At 37.7% G+C, this 17,374-nt stretch overlaps 2 protein-coding genes across 3 annotated transcripts in view; both read left to right on the top strand.

Moving 5' to 3' along the window:
- LOC132382414 (cell surface hyaluronidase-like) overlaps positions 1-8,942 on the top strand; it is a 115,490-nt gene extending 106,548 nt beyond the window's left edge. For both annotated transcript variants that reach the window (XM_059952577.1, XM_059952578.1), the window contains 2 exons: positions 2,737-2,846; positions 4,253-8,942. In XM_059952577.1, coding sequence (XP_059808560.1) covers positions 2,737-2,846; positions 4,253-4,449 — 307 coding nt within the window. In that variant the 3' untranslated portion in view covers positions 4,450-8,942. The remainder of the gene's footprint in view (positions 1-2,736; positions 2,847-4,252) is intronic.
- Positions 1-17,374, top strand: part of cemip (cell migration inducing hyaluronidase 1) — a 194,355-nt gene that overhangs the window by 73,574 nt on the left and 103,407 nt on the right. The window contains exon 2 of the mRNA XM_059952579.1: positions 8,955-9,113. Coding sequence (XP_059808562.1) covers positions 9,011-9,113 — 103 coding nt within the window. The 5' untranslated portion in view covers positions 8,955-9,010. The remainder of the gene's footprint in view (positions 1-8,954; positions 9,114-17,374) is intronic.

The raw sequence follows: 17,374 nt of genomic DNA, 5'->3' as shown, positions 1-17,374 counted from the left end.
CCATCCAGTTCATGCTCTTTTCTCACTGCTGTCATCAGGAAGAAGGTACTGGAGCCTCAAGATTCATACCACCAGGTTCAAGAACAGTTACTACCCCTCAACCATCAGGTTCTTGAAGAGAGAGGATAACTTCACTCAACTTATCTTGCCCCATCATTGAACTGTTCCCACACCTTTGAGCTCACTTTCAATAATTCGTCATCTCGTGTTCTCAATATGTATTGCTTTTTAATTTATTGTTAGTAATTCTTTTTATATTTGTACACTCCTTTACACTCTGGTTGTATGCCAGTGGGTGCGGTCTTTCATTCATTCTTTTTTGTTTATTGGATTGATTGAGTATGCCCACATGAAAATGAATCTCAGGGTTGTATAAGGTGGCATATATGTACTTTGATAATTAATTTATTTTGAACTTTAAAATGTGCTATTGGTTAATTGCCTCAAGCCAGTAGGCTGTACACCATAGCTCAATCTCAGTTGAGGGTACTGGGCTGAATCCCAAACTTAATTACTAGCACACTAGAGAATGCTGTATCAAATCCAGATTCTATTTTTCTGTTAATCAGAATTGAATAAGTTCTGAGATCCTGTTAAAAAAGACTTATAAATAAGGGTATTGGACTGAAATGTTGACTGTACTCTTTCCATAGATGCTGCCTGGCCTGCTGAGTTCCTCCAGCGTTTTGTGTGTTGCTTGGATTTCCAGCATCTGCAGATTTTCTCTTGTTTATAAATAAGTTATCAATTTAAAAGAAACTGGAAGGATTTTGTAGAAATAAGTTGATACTCTTTGAATTATTTTATGATTACCTTTATGTTTGTATCTCTGTATTTTATCTTAGAATCTTTTTCCCTTTCCAATTAGAATTCACTTTTCCTGAACTATTTCTCAGATTTTCCAATCTTCCTAAATTGTCCAATTATTTTTTCTTTAATTCATTCTTCTGTTCTGGTATCTGTCAAATTATCTAGGCATTTTCTACTAATCCTTTCTATGTATTTACTGAGCTTTGTTCTTTTTTTTCTAATTCTTTGTTTTGGACGCAGAACGCAAATATAAACATGGCTATCTGATGACTTCATTTTTTGCTGTTGAAGACATGCATATCTACACATATTTATTTTCTTCGGAGAATTGATGATCAAAGAACACTTCTTCCATTGTTCTTTTTACCAAAACTTCTCTACACCAATTGGGTTCAACCAGTATGCAGAAGTTAACAAACTGTACAAATTCAAAGGGAAAGAAATAATAAATGAATAAACAATAAATATTGAGAGCATGAGATGAAAAGTCCTTGAAAGTGAGTCCACAGCTTGTGGGAACATTTCAATGATGGGGCAAGTGAAATTGAGTGAAATTATTCCCTTTTTGGTTCAAGGGCTTGATGGTTAATGGTTAATAACTGTTCTTGATGCTGGTGATGTGAGCCCTGAGTCTCCTGTACCACCTCGATGGTAGCGATGAGAAGAGAGCATGACCTGGGTGGTAGTGATCCCTGATGCTGCTTTCGCTCTGTGTTAATGTGCTCAATGGTGGGGAGGGCTTTAGCCATGTTGCACTGAGCCATATCCACTACTTTTATTAGGATTTTCCATTCAATGGCATTGTTTCCATACCAGCTTGTGATACAGCCACACAACTATAGAAGTTTGTCAAAGTTTTAGATATCTTACTGAAGGAAGTAGAGACACTACCATGCTTTCTTCGTAATTGGATTTATGTGCTAGGTCTGGGAAAAGTCTTCTAAAATGATATCACAGAGGAATTTAAAGTTGCTGACCCTCTCCATCTCTGATCCTCCAATGAAGACTGGCTCATGATCTCTGCTTTGTTTTTTCTGAATTCAATAATCAGCTTCTTGGTCTTGCTGACATTGAGTAGTTGATGTTGTGGCACTACTCAGCCAGATTTTTAATCTCCCTCCTATATGCTGATTCACTTGCATTCCTTAACTCTCAGAAAAAATACAAATTATTGGAAAAATAAGCACCTTAAAACCCGTCGCTTTGGGCAGAAGAGGCTCATTAGCCTTGGTTGGCAGCTCACCTAGAAGAAAGAAACCTCCACTGCCTTGTGCCTATACCCACTCAGGGGAAAGCTTCGGGAGTAAACCCCAAGGAAAAGTCCAGAGCTGAAGTCCCTAAAGCAGTCCTATCTTGAGTTCAACTCTGACTGACAACTCCTATAACTCCTGGTGCCGAACAGTATCTGTCTCTGCCGTTCCTTTGGATCCATCAGCTGAGTAGAGAGGGGGATTCCGCTACATGGGTAACAGCTTGTTCATAATATCATACTGGCCTGGCTTGAGCACTATGTAGACAGCTGGGACGCAACATCCATGGTCAATCTCAACCAATAAAGGGCCTCAGCTGGAACAATTCAGTGGGTCAAACAGCATCTGTTGAGGGGAGGGGGGGAAGGAATTGTCAATATTTTGAGTCAAGACCTTGCATCAGGACTATATCCATTCTTTACTATTTGTTTGTCATGATGTAGAAGCAGCACCTAAATACAGTATCATTTCTTGTGCACAGAACCAAATTATGTATAAAATTCAAAGCAAGAGATCCACACGTTGATGCTAGGGGAAATACCACTGACCTGTGTCCTGAGCCATTTCTTTATTCATGTTTATTTCTGGGCACTAACCAAAGAATGACTTAATCTAAACTTTGTTCATTCCTGTTGGCAGTTTTACATTTTGTTTCTTCTGTTTCTCTTTTTTGCAGGTCAATTATTCTTGTTTGTTCAAGAGATGATTCTGGCTGGTCACTATTCCAAGTGTCTTCAGCTTTCCTCAGACTAGGTGCTGCAAAGCCTATCAATTTTTTCATGGAAGGTGATGTACATTTGTGATGGATGTCTATTAAAGACCAGAATTAAAAATATTAATTAGAAATGTTCTTATTATTTGCAGTATCCAGGGAATGTATTATTAACAAGAGTGGTCAATATTGGAGATGTTTCACAAAGGGTAAAAAGACTGAAACTTCTTTGTTTGAGGGCTGATTTATGAAGGTCCTAGCATTTATCGGATAGGCTGGAAGAGTCACTTATCAGAAAATTGTGCAACTAATGCATTACTGAAGGCAGTACTGAAATCTGCTCTCAGTACTGAAACCGAGAAGTAAGGCAGTCATAGATTTTGTTCCTGTAGTGTTTGAAATTGAACAGCAGAAAGGAAATTACACTAAATTATATTAATCCAATGTTCGTCCAGAGATTTTGGAAGATTCAAAATGTTCTAGCTCCTGTCAACATACGAACATAAATATTGTGAACGTGCATTAATTGTAACATAACTTTAAGCTTTCTGCGGACAATAAAATAAATGAAATGCCATTGAGTAAAAAATCTGGAATGTTTAAATTATAAATGCCTGCAAATAGTGCCATATTTGAACTTATTTTTGCTTGGTACAGATGCCTTTCAATCCTAGGAATTAATTACTATCTAAGCCAAATGCATAGAGGGTAGAAGCAGATTATAGTACTGTATTGTACATTGCCTTAAAATAATTGATTCACAAAAATCAAGCGGGTACTATTCTAGGGCTATAGTCAAGACCATAGAACCTCTGCACTTAATTGTCTTTATTATGGTTGTCTTTTATAACTTCAGATTGCCAATGATATTCCACTGTATTGTTGAGGAAGCTCAGCTGATTATATATTTTCTTCTGTGTAAAATAAAAGAATTATTTGAATTATTTGTTGTTATCTATAATTGATCTGTTACCATTTACATTTCCAGAACTGTTTTTATCACTGTGCAGAGGGCTGATGTCTGAAAGCATATCAGGCTGATTAATATCAGCCATTAACTGTGTGTAGTGAAACAAAAATCTGGAATCATTTAGGAGACTAGTTGGATTCTGTGAAGGAAGGAATAACATTTTTATTAAGAAAGAGCATATAATTTGGCTAAATGTCCACATTCACTTTTGCTTGCTCTTTTGAAAGTGTCTGTATCTGCTTGATTGACACTTAGCAATTCAGAAGTATTTGGATAAGCAATTTATAATACCTACAATGATCCACTGAATTGTTCCCTTTTGCATTTCTTGGGTTTTGGCTCTTCGTACTACGTTATAGGGTTTTTATTCTATTCTGTATTGATATGTGTAGATTTTTAATCATGCAAATAAGAATTACAAATACTCAATACTGCATGTTTTATTGTACAGCTTAAATCAAAATACTGAAAGATCAAAATTAACAATTAATTATTCCTTTCTAATTTTAGGAAGTTTTGCTATGTTAGGATTCAAGGGCCAGCTGAACCCAGCATGGATTAAAATTATAAGCCAGAGTGTTGGGCAGCTGGCTGCCTCACTGGAGCAGTATGTTCCATTGAACCTCCATGGATACGCCTGTCCTGGAAAAGTGAAGGAAAATCGGAGAGATTTAAAGTTGTTTCAAGACTTAATATCCCTAATCTAATTTATAAGTAATGGGAAGGAAGGGAGAAAATTGTTGAAATGTTGACAATTTAATTTTTGTATCATTTCTATAAATAAATATTATGTACATGAGCAGTGAGTAAATGGTTTTACATAAAGGTAAATTAACTTGATGTAATAAAATTTGTGAGACAAAGGGTATACATTTTTTGTTATTAATTTCTTGCATCTACAGCTGGAACGTGACTTGTCATTCTAAAGAACTGAATAGTTTTCATTAATTGGACAAACAATACAATTGCATTATATACAAGCAAAATGAGAAGTATTCATGTGTTTGTTCATCCTTGGTGGACAAAATGTGCTTCCTAGTTTACAGATTAGTGTTACAGATTAATGATTAGTGTTACACATTTTCACCCCAAGTGTTTTAGAATAAATCTTGAATTGTTTGTGAGAATGCCAGGTATTGTGAGAAGTAGAACTGTTTATATATCTTAACTTTTAAATGGTACCTCAGCACCTGGTGGTTTATTATGCTGAAATCCTGCTGGCATTCATGATATCTGATGTATAATGAATGAGTTTGCATGCAGCTGCTTTAGTGTAAAGATCTGTTTAGATTTGCATTAACCATGGTTCAATTAGACAAAACTTCTTAAAATAGAGCACCTATAGGGTTTAAGTTGTCATAAACTACAGTGATGAGGTATAAAGATTGGGTGTAGTATATGAAATTATAATGCAAAACCAATATAACCCTGGTATATACCACATTGCATGAATGTTACCATGATTTTTTGTATATGAAAATTTTGATTCTTTCACTCACCTTTCTGATTTGTGTCCTTGGGAGCTATATGTTATAAAGTTTCAATTAAAGCTGTGCATTGAACGCAGGCAACTGTTTAAACCTGAAAGATATTTATATCAATGATATAAATCAAGTTTTGAATGAAACTTGTAACTTGCCTCAATTTACTAATTATACATCAATTTTAATTACACAAAACAATCTTGGTTAGTAATTTTTTTCACCACTTAATTTTACTTCAGCACCTCATGGAGTCATAGAGAGATACCACATGGAAACAGGTTCTTTCATCAACCACTAACAACCCATTTGGATTAATTCTGCATTAATCCCATTTATTATTTTCCCCACTTTCTCATCAACTCCCCCTATTTCTACCACTTATCAATACACTAGTGATAATTTACAATGGTCAATTAATATTTGAACAAATGGATCATAGGGACCTGAATGAAATTTCTGCTTTTAATGATTCAAATGTAAATTGAATTAAAAAATTTATATTTTGGAAGGAAGTTTTCCCCAAGTTTCTGCTTAAAAGTTTAAGTATGGTGCTAAATGCAAAACCTGCAATAAGCCAAAGCAACTAGGCCACACTTCAGAAAGTGTTCTTTTCATAGTTTCATTTTAGAAATATTTGCTGATGTATTTCAGAGTAGTAACTGAACACAGTTGAAAACAAGCTAGTATCAATTTTCATCAATGTAGCCTACCACACATGAACAACTTAATATTATGCAAATGACAAATATTTTGTACTATGCACAGCCAATATCTTATTTCTTTTATAAGTTAATGTATTTAAAAACTTGTCTATTAATGTCAATAAATGGTTAGCATTTAAAATTGAGATAAGGGAGGATAAGGTTGTGGATGGACTAGAGAAGCAGGCATTGCTCTTTAGGACAGATGAGCTTGTGAGAAGACCTGAAAGAACCAGGTGTAAAGTCTGTAGATGAACTGTCCCTATCAAGAGATCAAGAACAAAGGGCTATAAAATCAAAGTGAATGGCAGGGAGCCTGAAGTAACAAAAGGGAAAATATTTTTATGTAGCAAGTACTTAGAGTCTGGAAGAGTAGAAATGTCCGCCCCTAATTATAAATTGTGAATAAAAACTCACAGACCTGTAACATGAATTCTGTTCCTATCTTTGCAGATGCAGCCTGGCCTGCTAAGTATTTTCAGCATTTTATTTAATTTCAAATTTCCAGCATCTGCCCTTTTTTCTTATTTCTTTTCCTGGAATGAAAACTCAGTGTGCTCACATCAACAATATCCTGTACAGGCCTGGGCTCCAAACCCAGGGAAGGGAAGTGAGTACAGCAGAAATTTACCTGACTTGATTTGGTGGATTTATTGTGTGAGAAAAGATTAATCAGACTGTCCCAAACTTCCTCAAGTTTACAAGAATGAGAGGGAGAGAGTCCTGCAGCACAAGAACAGTCATCTTGCCCCACCATGTTCATGCCCATTATCAAGGACTTGTCTGCTAGATAGTCTAATTGAAGCATACACAATTGTTATGGTTAGATTGAGGGCATTATTTTCCTTCACTGTGGTGTTAGTTTCAAACTAAGGAGTCGGAACAGTCAGATGTGAAAAAATGTGGAAAGCAAATTAAATCGCAGTTGCTGGAATTTGAAACAAAATGTTCTGAACGTTGTGAGGGAGAATCCCTAACATGAAACATTAACAAGTTCATCTTTCCACATTTGCAGCTTGACTGGATGAATTTCTTCCCCCAGAGGGTAGTGAATTTTCTAATCAAAAGGGCTTCAAACCTCTGTCACTGAGTATGTATAAGACCAGTAGTTGTTTGAATGTTGATGGCGGTATCAAGGAATACGGGGTTAAGGCAAGAATGTTCAGATAAAGTAAAAGATTGCTTTGATCTTATTGAATGTTGAAGCAAAGATGAAATGGCCTAAACATGTTATTTCTTGTGTTCTTATCAAATTCACTGCCCTGATTATTCACGAAAGCAAATTCATTTGTGGAATTCAAAAGGGAGTGAAAGAACCAGATAGAGACTGCAGTCAGTAAGGCAAATATCCACCTTGCTGTAATTGTGATTTTGAGAATCTGGTTCTTATTGCAAGCTTGGGAGGGGTTGTCAAATCTGTCCCAACCTCAGTAACTGGCTGCCACGTGGAGTTCACAGATGGCACCCGTCCTCACTGAACTCTGTGCCAGCTGGAGCTGGTGCAGGATCTGAGAACACATGGTTTTTCAATAGGGATTTTAGGCCTGCAGGTCAGAAGGCGAAGGGGAAATTAAAATTATTAATAATTTTGCTGAAATAATTCAAAACACTAAATTGTAAAAGATGTGTTTATATTATTCAATAGTTTTTATACTTCATTTTTAATAGTTTTTAAATGTCTCTGTCGGAAATTTATAAATGTAATTGACAGCTTTGCCAAGAGATAAAGCTTTTCCTTCTGCGAAAACACATCATGCCGGTGGGAAGAGCCAATAAGAAAGGCTTTCCATAACTGGCCTAAATAAGTTTGTCAGTAATTCTGGGTGATGGATCTAGATCTGACTGCAATTGCTTACAAATGTTGCTTTTAAAAACCACTGCAAAAGAATTGTAAAAACTTCAGTTGCACTATACCTAACCTGACATAATTTTGCTGCCTTTTGAACTGGGTTCAGCTGATTTTGAGCAAATTTATTGTGGTAAATATCAACTCTATTAAGAGACACCAGGTCTGTGAATAAGTACAAATTAATAAATGTTTTGCTGCATTGTGTTCAACTCAATGAGATGTAATGCTTCACATTCAATGTATAGAGCTGCATATAGAACTCAGTGTTGCTGTTAGTTTGCATATATGTTGAGTTGATGATTCTGATGGAACTGCCATTGTTGTTTTGAGGGTGTTGCTTAAAGCAGCAGTTTACAAGCCTAATTTATAAAATAAAAATAAACCAACATAGATTTCATTTGTTTTGGCTGAGAAACAAACCAAAACATCAGAGCTTTTTTTTCAAATTATTGAACGGTACTTTGATCTTTGCTGTGTACCACGGTATCAGTCTTCTATCTTTAAACCATAAGATATAGGAGCAGAAGTAGGCCATTCGGCCCATTGAGTCTACTCCACCATTCAATCATGGGCCAATCCAATTCTTCCAGTTATCCCCACTCCCCTGCCTTCTCCCCATACCCTTGATGCCCTTTAATAGTGTCCTGTAGAGCACTACATCCCAGTCCATCCTCAGGATAAAGAAAATTGGTTATTGCCTATTCTGGAGATTAATTTCTTAATTACTGAATATACAGGAATGAATGAAGGTCTTAATTGAATAAAATGTATGGTATTGACAATTTACTTATAAATATCTTGGAACTGCAAGGAGGCCAGTGATTTTAAAAGAGGTGGATTTTACTAAAACAGCAAGCTGAGACATTACTAATGTGTATTCAACCTTGGAATGTTTGTTGCTGTTAACATGCATCTAAAGGAGTGACGTGTGAAATTTCTCTGGATCCCTCACGTGTGGCCTTCATTTGGAGATAAGGATTTAATTTTGTCTGCCATTGCGTACAATATGTACTGCTGCTGGGCTGCCTTTCCCTAATAGAATTAAGAATCACTCTTTGCAGCTCTTTTCTAAGTTTTTAGAATTATAGATGAGCATCTCTAGCATTCAAAACAACTAAAATAGGCAGTGAAATCATGTTCTACTTTTAAACCAACTATTTTTAATTTTTTTCATACAGAATTTTGGACGTAAGTGATTGATCATTCACACAAACTGCTTGTGGCCAGATGTTCGATGGCTTGTGGAAGCAGGAGAAACATAAAAATGATGATGATAATGCACCTATTTTGGAATATAGGGTGGCTGCTAACCCCAAACCTCTCTGTGTTGTTTGCAGGTATGTGGACAATTGAGATTTCCAGTGTAAGCATTGCTCAAATAATGTGTGAGGTAAATAGCTAAGAAACTGAATCACTTTGTGCTGACTTAGTTACCAAAATTGAAGCTGAAATCTCAAAACATTAGGTTAATCTTCAAGAAATGTAGAGTTCAGGAAATTCAACCCAACATTTCTGGTCAAATGCTCCTTGAATGTTGCTGGATTAAATCATTGGTCTCTTACAGAGAAACATTCTGCAGGGCTTATTCATTGCAATTGCAGTTTTTAAAGGCCATGACTGATGCATGTTTATGTCATCAGTTGCAGAACCCTCTGTGCTTCGAGAGGCTTCTGATACTTATACAGACACTAGGTGCTGCACAGCCATTTCTGAATTTGCTAATTTCTTGAAATGTGTCTCTGTGGTAGCCTGTTGGATGTGCTGCATGTGTTAGAATTACAGAGCAGATGTTGGGGGGAAAAAAAGACAGATCACCAGATAGAAAGGAAGGGAATCCTCTGTCATCCAAGTGAGTTACACTCCTATCTTCAGCTCCCTGTCCACAAGCAAAATGTTCAGATATGTGCTGACGGTTCCATTTCCCAAAAGCAGGCTGAGTAAGTCCATTTTGTTCAGGTCTCACAGATCAAAGAGAAATAGCACCAGGTTCCATAATGAAATACTTCGTCAGCATGGAACAGCAACAGGCTGCTCCAACCGATATTAATACAAAATTAAAGCAAGGAAGCCCACAAAGTCTACAAATGGTGGAACAAGCTGAGAGTAGGCTTGCAGTCATCCATGAGGCTAGAGTATTGTTTTAGGTGAATGGGAAAGAAAATGGCTGACTAAGGGTGTGTTTTTTTTCACGTTCTTGACATCAAAGCAACAGTTAACCACACGTGACATCAAGGAGCCTTGGTAAAACTGAAGTCAACAGGCACTCCAATGTTTAGAGTCATACCTTACATAGAGGAAGTTAGCTGTGGTTGTCAAAGATTAATCATGTCAACCTCAAGACATTACTACAGGAGTAATTAGAACCTCAAAAAGAATCAGACCTTTCAGCCAACTATGTCCATGTCAATTGTCAAGAGCCTATCTATTCTAACTCCACTTTCTGGCTCCAGAGCCCTGTATACCTTGCCAATTGAAATACTCAACTAGTTACTTCTTAAAGATGGAAAATCTCAGCCTTCACCATCCTCCCAGTTCCAGATTCATGCTACTTCTGGTTGTAAATGTTCTTCCTCAGAACCCTTCCAAATCTATTTTTCATCTGAAAGCTACGTCAGCACCAACTTTTTAGGCTATCTACACTAATCCCATTTGCACACATTTTGACCGTATCTTTCCATGTCTTGCCTAATTATGTATTTGTCTAAATGCCTCTTAAACATAATTACATCTGACTCCTCCATCTCCACTGACAGAACAAATAGAACCACTCTCTGTGTAAAACAAAACTCATCCCTCAGATCCCCTTTACAATTCCATCCTCTCACCTTAAACCTTTGTCCTCTCATTTTTGATACAGCTATCATGGATAAAAAGATTTGACTGTCTACAACTCTCATTGTCTTATACACTTCTATCAGGTCACCCCTCAGCTTTCTTCACTCCAGGGATAAAAGCCCATTCAATATCAAAAGTCCTATAATCCAAACAACATCCTGGTGAAGCTCCTCTGCACTCTCTCTACTACAATCACATCCTTCCTGTAACACAACAACCAAAATTGCACACTGTACTCCAAGTGCAGCTTGACAATTGCTTTCTAAAGTTGCAATATAATATCTCAACTGTCATATTTAATGCTCCGACTTATGTAAACAAGCATATTGTGTGCCTTCTTCACTATCTAATCAACCAGTGTTTACACATTATGGGAACTCTGGACTTGAACTTGGTCTCTCTGTTCATCAGGTTCCTTAATCCCCTGCCATTTATTGTATATATCCTACCCTATTTGACGTCCTAAAATGCATTGCCTCACTTTTGTCTGCATCTCATCCAGCCCTGGTGATTTATCCAACCTTACCTGTTCCAAGACATATAACACCACCACCTTCTTAATATTGATGTGCTCCAGTCTAGCCATATCTCCCACCTTGAACTTACTAAATTTTATATTCTTCTTCTGAGACATATTCATTTAAGACCTTGTCCACATCCCCAGGTTCCACACAGGTCCCTTAGGGACTCACTCTTTCCCTAGCTACCCTTTTCTTCTAATATACCTATAGAATGACTAGCATATCCCTCAGGCTTGCCTTCCGAAGACTATTTCATGCCTCCTTTTGCTGTCCTAACTTCTTTCTTAAATACTCTCCTCCACTTTATTTTCTTCAAAGGAATTCCTTTCATTGTAGTTGCACATACTTATCATCTGCTTCCTTTCTTTCCCAAGTACTCTTTCAATAAGATTTGTTATCCTAGATTCCCTGATCTTGAAATCCTTTCCTTTTGCACCTTACTAGAACATGTTGGCCCTGAACTATCACTAACTCTCCTTTAAAAGGCTCCCACTTGTCATGTTGTTTTAGAAGTGCAGTGCAGAGTGTTGGAAGCATTGTCCATTGGGTGAGCTGATTCTGCAGATGATCACTTGAAATTTGAAGTCTCCCAAACCATAGTTTGGTCAGTCCCTTGTCTCATTGTCAGTTATGGAACTTTTTCTTTCCCAGTTCTGAAGAAGTGGCTTAGATCTGAAGCATTACCTATTAAGTTCTATAGATGCATTCTGATCTTCTGAGTGTTTTCATATTTTCTGTTTTTATTTAAGCTTTCTCCACATGCAGTTATCATTTATTTTCACTTAGTGTGGAACTTGCTGTGTTTAAATTGGCTTTAAAACCACTCTACACATCAAAATATCACATGATCAATTATTAAGTTAGTTCTTAACATGACCAGCATAATTTCTCTCCATTTCAGAAACACTTCAAGAATACTAAATGAAAACATTTGCAATCTGCTTAAATTATGAAAGCATATAAATATGTATTTTTCTTAAGCAATTGTTGCTGTTGTAGAAATAACTTTCTTTATTTTATAAAAAAACTATGATAAATACTTGGAAAAACTTTGCTTAGTTGTTGGGCAAATCAAAGGACTAATTGAATTGAATGATAATTACAAAGAGTTGGCAGAATTATAATTGACAAAATGCCTTCCTGTGGCATTGGAATCTATAACTGGATATTTTTATCCTGCCAACAATTTTAGCCAGGTTTATAAAACAAAAGAAAACTGTTTCTGAGTACTTAGAGCGGAACATGCTTTAATAAATGGGAAAACACAGGACACTTGGGAAAGGGAGACAGTCGTTAAAATCATGCCTACTGATTCCCACACTTGCTAGTTTTACATCTAGGCAGTTAACAACCCAGACAAGTTTGTATATCATAATCATTTATACAATCTTAACTCAAAATCATGGAAACCTCATCAGTCATGGACACATTGGAACAACCTGCTGGATTTATAGAGCCAGTCAACAATCAAAACAAGTCATTTGGCTCACCAGATTGAGCACCAGTTATGCTTTGTAACTCCAAAACATAAAACTAATCAAAGACAAACATGGAGCTGGGAATAACCTGTGTACTCTAGTTTGTTTTTACTTTAGCAAGGTGTACACATATGATGTATGCCATTCATATACTTTTACGTATAACCCATAATGAATATTTAAACAAAGAATACATAATCAAACAATATATTTGCAATATTACTCAATTATTACTGAAATGTTAAATACACAATGCTCCTCCCTGCTTATCTGTAAATTCCAAGTCAATGCAGACTGCATTTCAACATATATATGTATATATGCACGTTCATTTAAACGCACAGATTTTAGCATATAATACACCAACTATATAGATACCCACAGCATAGTGAATTTTAATGTGTTCCATTCAGACCTAAAGATTTAATCACCATGGAGGATTTCTTACTCTCGTAAGGTAGCGGCTTTCCTGTCCAGGGGTGTGGTCATTCTGCTTAGCGGGTGAGACTTGGGGCTGTGAAACAACCTCAGGTTCTGGAGCGTCCTCAGTGGTGGTTGTAGGAGTTGACTTTGGGAATGCAGAAGGGGGTTTTCACAGCTCAGGATATCTTTCTTCTGTAACAATTCACTCTGCTGTCTTCAACTGATCAATGTGTCATCTTCAGATGACATTAGATGCATTCTCCACTGTGCAGGAGAGTACTCCAGTTCTGTCCTTAATCTTTGCAAGTACTCACTTTTGATCACCCCTGTAAGTCCCTCACCAGGACTGAAATATCAAACCTCCTGGTTTGAGGCGCCCACAATTTGTCTCAGCTGTTTGTCCTGCATACACCTTCTGAGATTGGGTTTGAAGAGATCCAAGCATGAGCCCAAGGGACAACCCAGGAACAGCATAGGTGATGAGTTCCTGGTTGTCGAGTGTGCTGCATTACAATGTGCAAGGAAGAAATTGGTGAGGTTCTGGTTCAACAACTGTGCAGTGTTTCTGCTGATATCATTCACAGTGCATTCTTTAGACTTTGGACAAACCTTTCTGCCAAGCCATTGGAGGCTGAGTGGTATGGTGCAGATGTAACATATCTTATTCCATTCAGTTTCAGTTATGATGAAAACTGTTTCACAACTAATTGTGCTGCATTGTCACTGACTTAGTGTTCTGGAACACCAGTCCTTGCAAAAAGGCTTTGCAACACATCAGCAGTGTCTGTGGCTATAGTGGAGGCTGTTGGGGGCATTTCTGCCCACTTTGTAGCTGCATCCACTATTACCAAGAAATCTGTGCCCATCAATGATCTGGCAAATTCCATATGAATCCTCTGCAATGGCAGGGCAGGGGAAACCATTCCCCGAGATGGAGGGGTGCTGCTCTAGTCATCTTCTGGATGTGTTGACATCCTGAAAAGTGCATGGCAAGCTGCTCTCTCTGCTGATTTATCCCAGGCCACCAGGTAACCATGCCTGGATGACTAGTGCGTAGTTTCTCCAACACTTCAGCTCTCAGCTTAAATGGTACAACAACTCTCAATCCCCACATAAGTCAACCTCCATCCAGGGCAACTTCATCCCAGCGCTGGTAAAAATGGGGGAAATTGAATTTCTGTTGCACATTTCAGCCATCTTGGGTTGCCATGTAGACCTGAAATGGTGGTTTTCATTCCATTTTGCATTATCTCTGCCGGAATAGGGAGACGTGCAATTTGCATATGTCAACATGGATATCCTCTTTGGTGAATTTTTTCTGGTATTTTCTTCTCCAGGGATAAATGAGGCAATCTATCAGTATTTTCATGATTAGTTGTTCTCCTAAATTTGATCTTGAAACTGCCCCGCAAGAAACAGCCATCTTTTCATTCATGCTGCTGCTATTCTGTGGATTGAAAGGGGACACTAGGGGTTGATGATCAGTAATGGGAATCAACTCTCTCCCTTAGAAATATTTTGCATCCTCTCTGTCAGTCTGTGCATAAGTTTTCTCTGCAGCAGTAAGGGAACATGATGCAAAGGCTATGGGGTGTTCATTTCCATTAATCATAATATAAGACCATAAAATGTAGGAGCGGAAATAGGACATTTGGCCCCATTGAGTCTGCTTTGCCATTTCATCATGGCTGATCTATATCCTGCTCAGCCCCAATCACATGCCTTCTCCACATATGCCTTCCTGCCCTGACTAATCAAGAATCTATCAACCTCTGCCTTAAAGATAGCCAGTGACTTGGCCTACACAGCCACCTGTGGCAATAAATTCCACATTTTCATCATTTTCTGGCTTAAAAAACATTCCTCTCATCTCTGTTCTAAATGGATGTCCCTCTGTTCTTAGACTGTGTCCCCTGGTCCTAGACTCCCCACCATATCCACTTTATTGAAATCTTTCAACATTCAATAGATTTCAATGAGATACTCCTCATTCTTCTGAATTCCAGTGAGTATAGGCACAGAGCTATCAAACGCTCCTTGTAAGTAAGCCTTTTTAATCTTGGAATCATTTTTGTGAACCTCTTTTGAACTTCCTCCAATATCAGCACATCTTTTCTTAGATAAGGGGGCCAAAACTGCTCATAATATTCCAATTGAGGCTTCATCAATGCTTTATAAAGCCTCAACATTACATCCTTGCTTTTATATTCTAGTCCTCTTGAAATGAATGCGAACATTGTGGTTTCCTTCCTCACCACTGACTCAATCTGCAAGAAAAACCCTTAGGGAATCCTACATGAGGACTCCCGAGTCCCTCTGTACCTCAGATTTTTGAATTTTCTCTCCAATTATAAAATGATCTACATATTTATTTCTTCAACCAAAGTGCATGACCATACACTTCCTGACATTATATTCCATCTGCCTCTTTGTTGCACGTTTTCTCAATCTGACTAAGTCCTTCTGTAGACTCTCTGCTCCCTCAAAACTAATTGCCTCTTCACCTATCTACAAACTTGGCCACAAAGCCACCAATTCTATCATCCAAATCATCGACTTCTAACTTAAAAAGAAGCAGTCCCAACACAGATCCTTGTAGAACACCACTAGTCAGTGTCAGCCAATCAGAAAAGGCTACCTTAATTCCCATTCCTGCCAATCAGCCATGCTCTTTCCATGCTAGTATCTTTCCTGTAATACCATGGTCTGTTAACTTGTTAAGCAGCCTCATGTGTGGCTCCTTGTCAAAACCCTTCTGAAAATCCAAGTACACATCATCACTGATTCTCCTTTGTCTATTCTGCTTGTTATTTCTTCAAAGAATTTTAACACATTTGTCAGGCAAGATTTTCCCTCAAGGAAACTATGCTGACTACAACCTATTTTATCATGTGACTCCAAGTACCCTCAAACCACATGTTTAACAATCAACTCCAACATCTTCCCAACCACTGAGGTCAGACTAACTGGCCTATAATTCCCTTCCTTCTGCTTCTTTCCCTTCTTGAAGAGTGGAGTGACATTTGCAATTTTCCAGTCCTCTGGAACCATGTCAAAATATATTGATTCTTGAAAGATCATTGCTAGTGCCTCCATGATCTTTTCAGCCACTTTTTTCAGAACCCTGGAGTATAGACCATCTGGTCCAGGTGACCAGATATCAACCTTCAGACCTTTCATTTTCCCAAGAACCTTCTTCATAGTAATGGCAACTTTACTCACTTCTGCCCCCGACACTCTTGAACTTCCAGCATACTGCTAGTGTCTTCCACAGTGAGGATTAATGCAAAATACTTAATCAGTCCATCCGCTATTTCCTTGTCCCACGTTACTAACTTTCTAGCATAATTTTTCAGCTGTCCTGTATCTATTTTTGCCTCTCTTTTACACATTATATATCTGGAGAAACGTTTTGTATCCTCTTTAATATTATTGGCTATCTTACCTTTGTATTCCATCTTTTGCATCTTCATGGTTTTTAGTTGTCTTCTGTTGTTTTTTAAAAGCTTCCCAATCCTTTAACTTCCCACCAATTTATGTTCTATTATATGCCCTCTCTTTGGCTTTGACTTCTTGTCAGCTACAGTTATGTCATCCTCCCTTTATAATACTACTACTTTGGGAGTATCTATCCTCTGCCTTCCAAATTACCCTCAGAAATTCCAGTCATTGCTACTTTGCCATTATCCATGCTAGTATTCCCTTCCAATCAATTTTGGCCAGCTCTCCTCTCATGCTTCCATAATTCCTTTTACTCCATTACAATACAGATATATCTGACTGTAGCTTCTCTTTCTCAAACTGCAGGGTGAATTCTATCAGATGATGTTCACTGGCCCCTAATGGTTCCTTTACCTTAAGCTCTCTAATTCATTTCCAGTTCATTGCACAATACCCAATCCAGAATAGCTGAGCCCCAAGTGGGCTCAACCACAAGCTGCTCTAAAAAGCCATCTCATAGGCATTCTATAAATTCCCCCTCTTGGAATCCAGCACCAATCTGATTTTCCCGATATCTACCTGCGTATTGAAATCCCCCATCTCATAACTTTGCTCTTTTGACATGCAGTTTTTGTCTCCCGTTCTAAGTTGTAGACCACATCTTTACTACTATTTGGAGGTCTGTATATCACTTCCATCAGGGTCTCTTTACCCTTGCAGTTTCTTAGCTCTACCCACAATGATTCTACACCTTCTGATCCTATGTCATCTCTTTCTAATGTGATATGACTGTACCTGTACCATAAGGCAAGGAATCACAAGCAAGCTTTACTGAACAATATGAATCTTATTGTGTAAATACAGTATCTGCTGTCACCATTTCCTTTTCCTTTTGGAAAA

The sequence above is a fragment of the Hypanus sabinus genome, chromosome 28, assembly GCF_030144855.1.
Source record: "Hypanus sabinus isolate sHypSab1 chromosome 28, sHypSab1.hap1, whole genome shotgun sequence".
Lineage (NCBI taxonomy): Eukaryota > Metazoa > Chordata > Chondrichthyes > Myliobatiformes > Dasyatidae > Hypanus > Hypanus sabinus.
The sequence above is the reverse complement of the archived record's forward strand: the minus strand, read 5'-3'. Positions and strand labels throughout refer to the sequence as shown.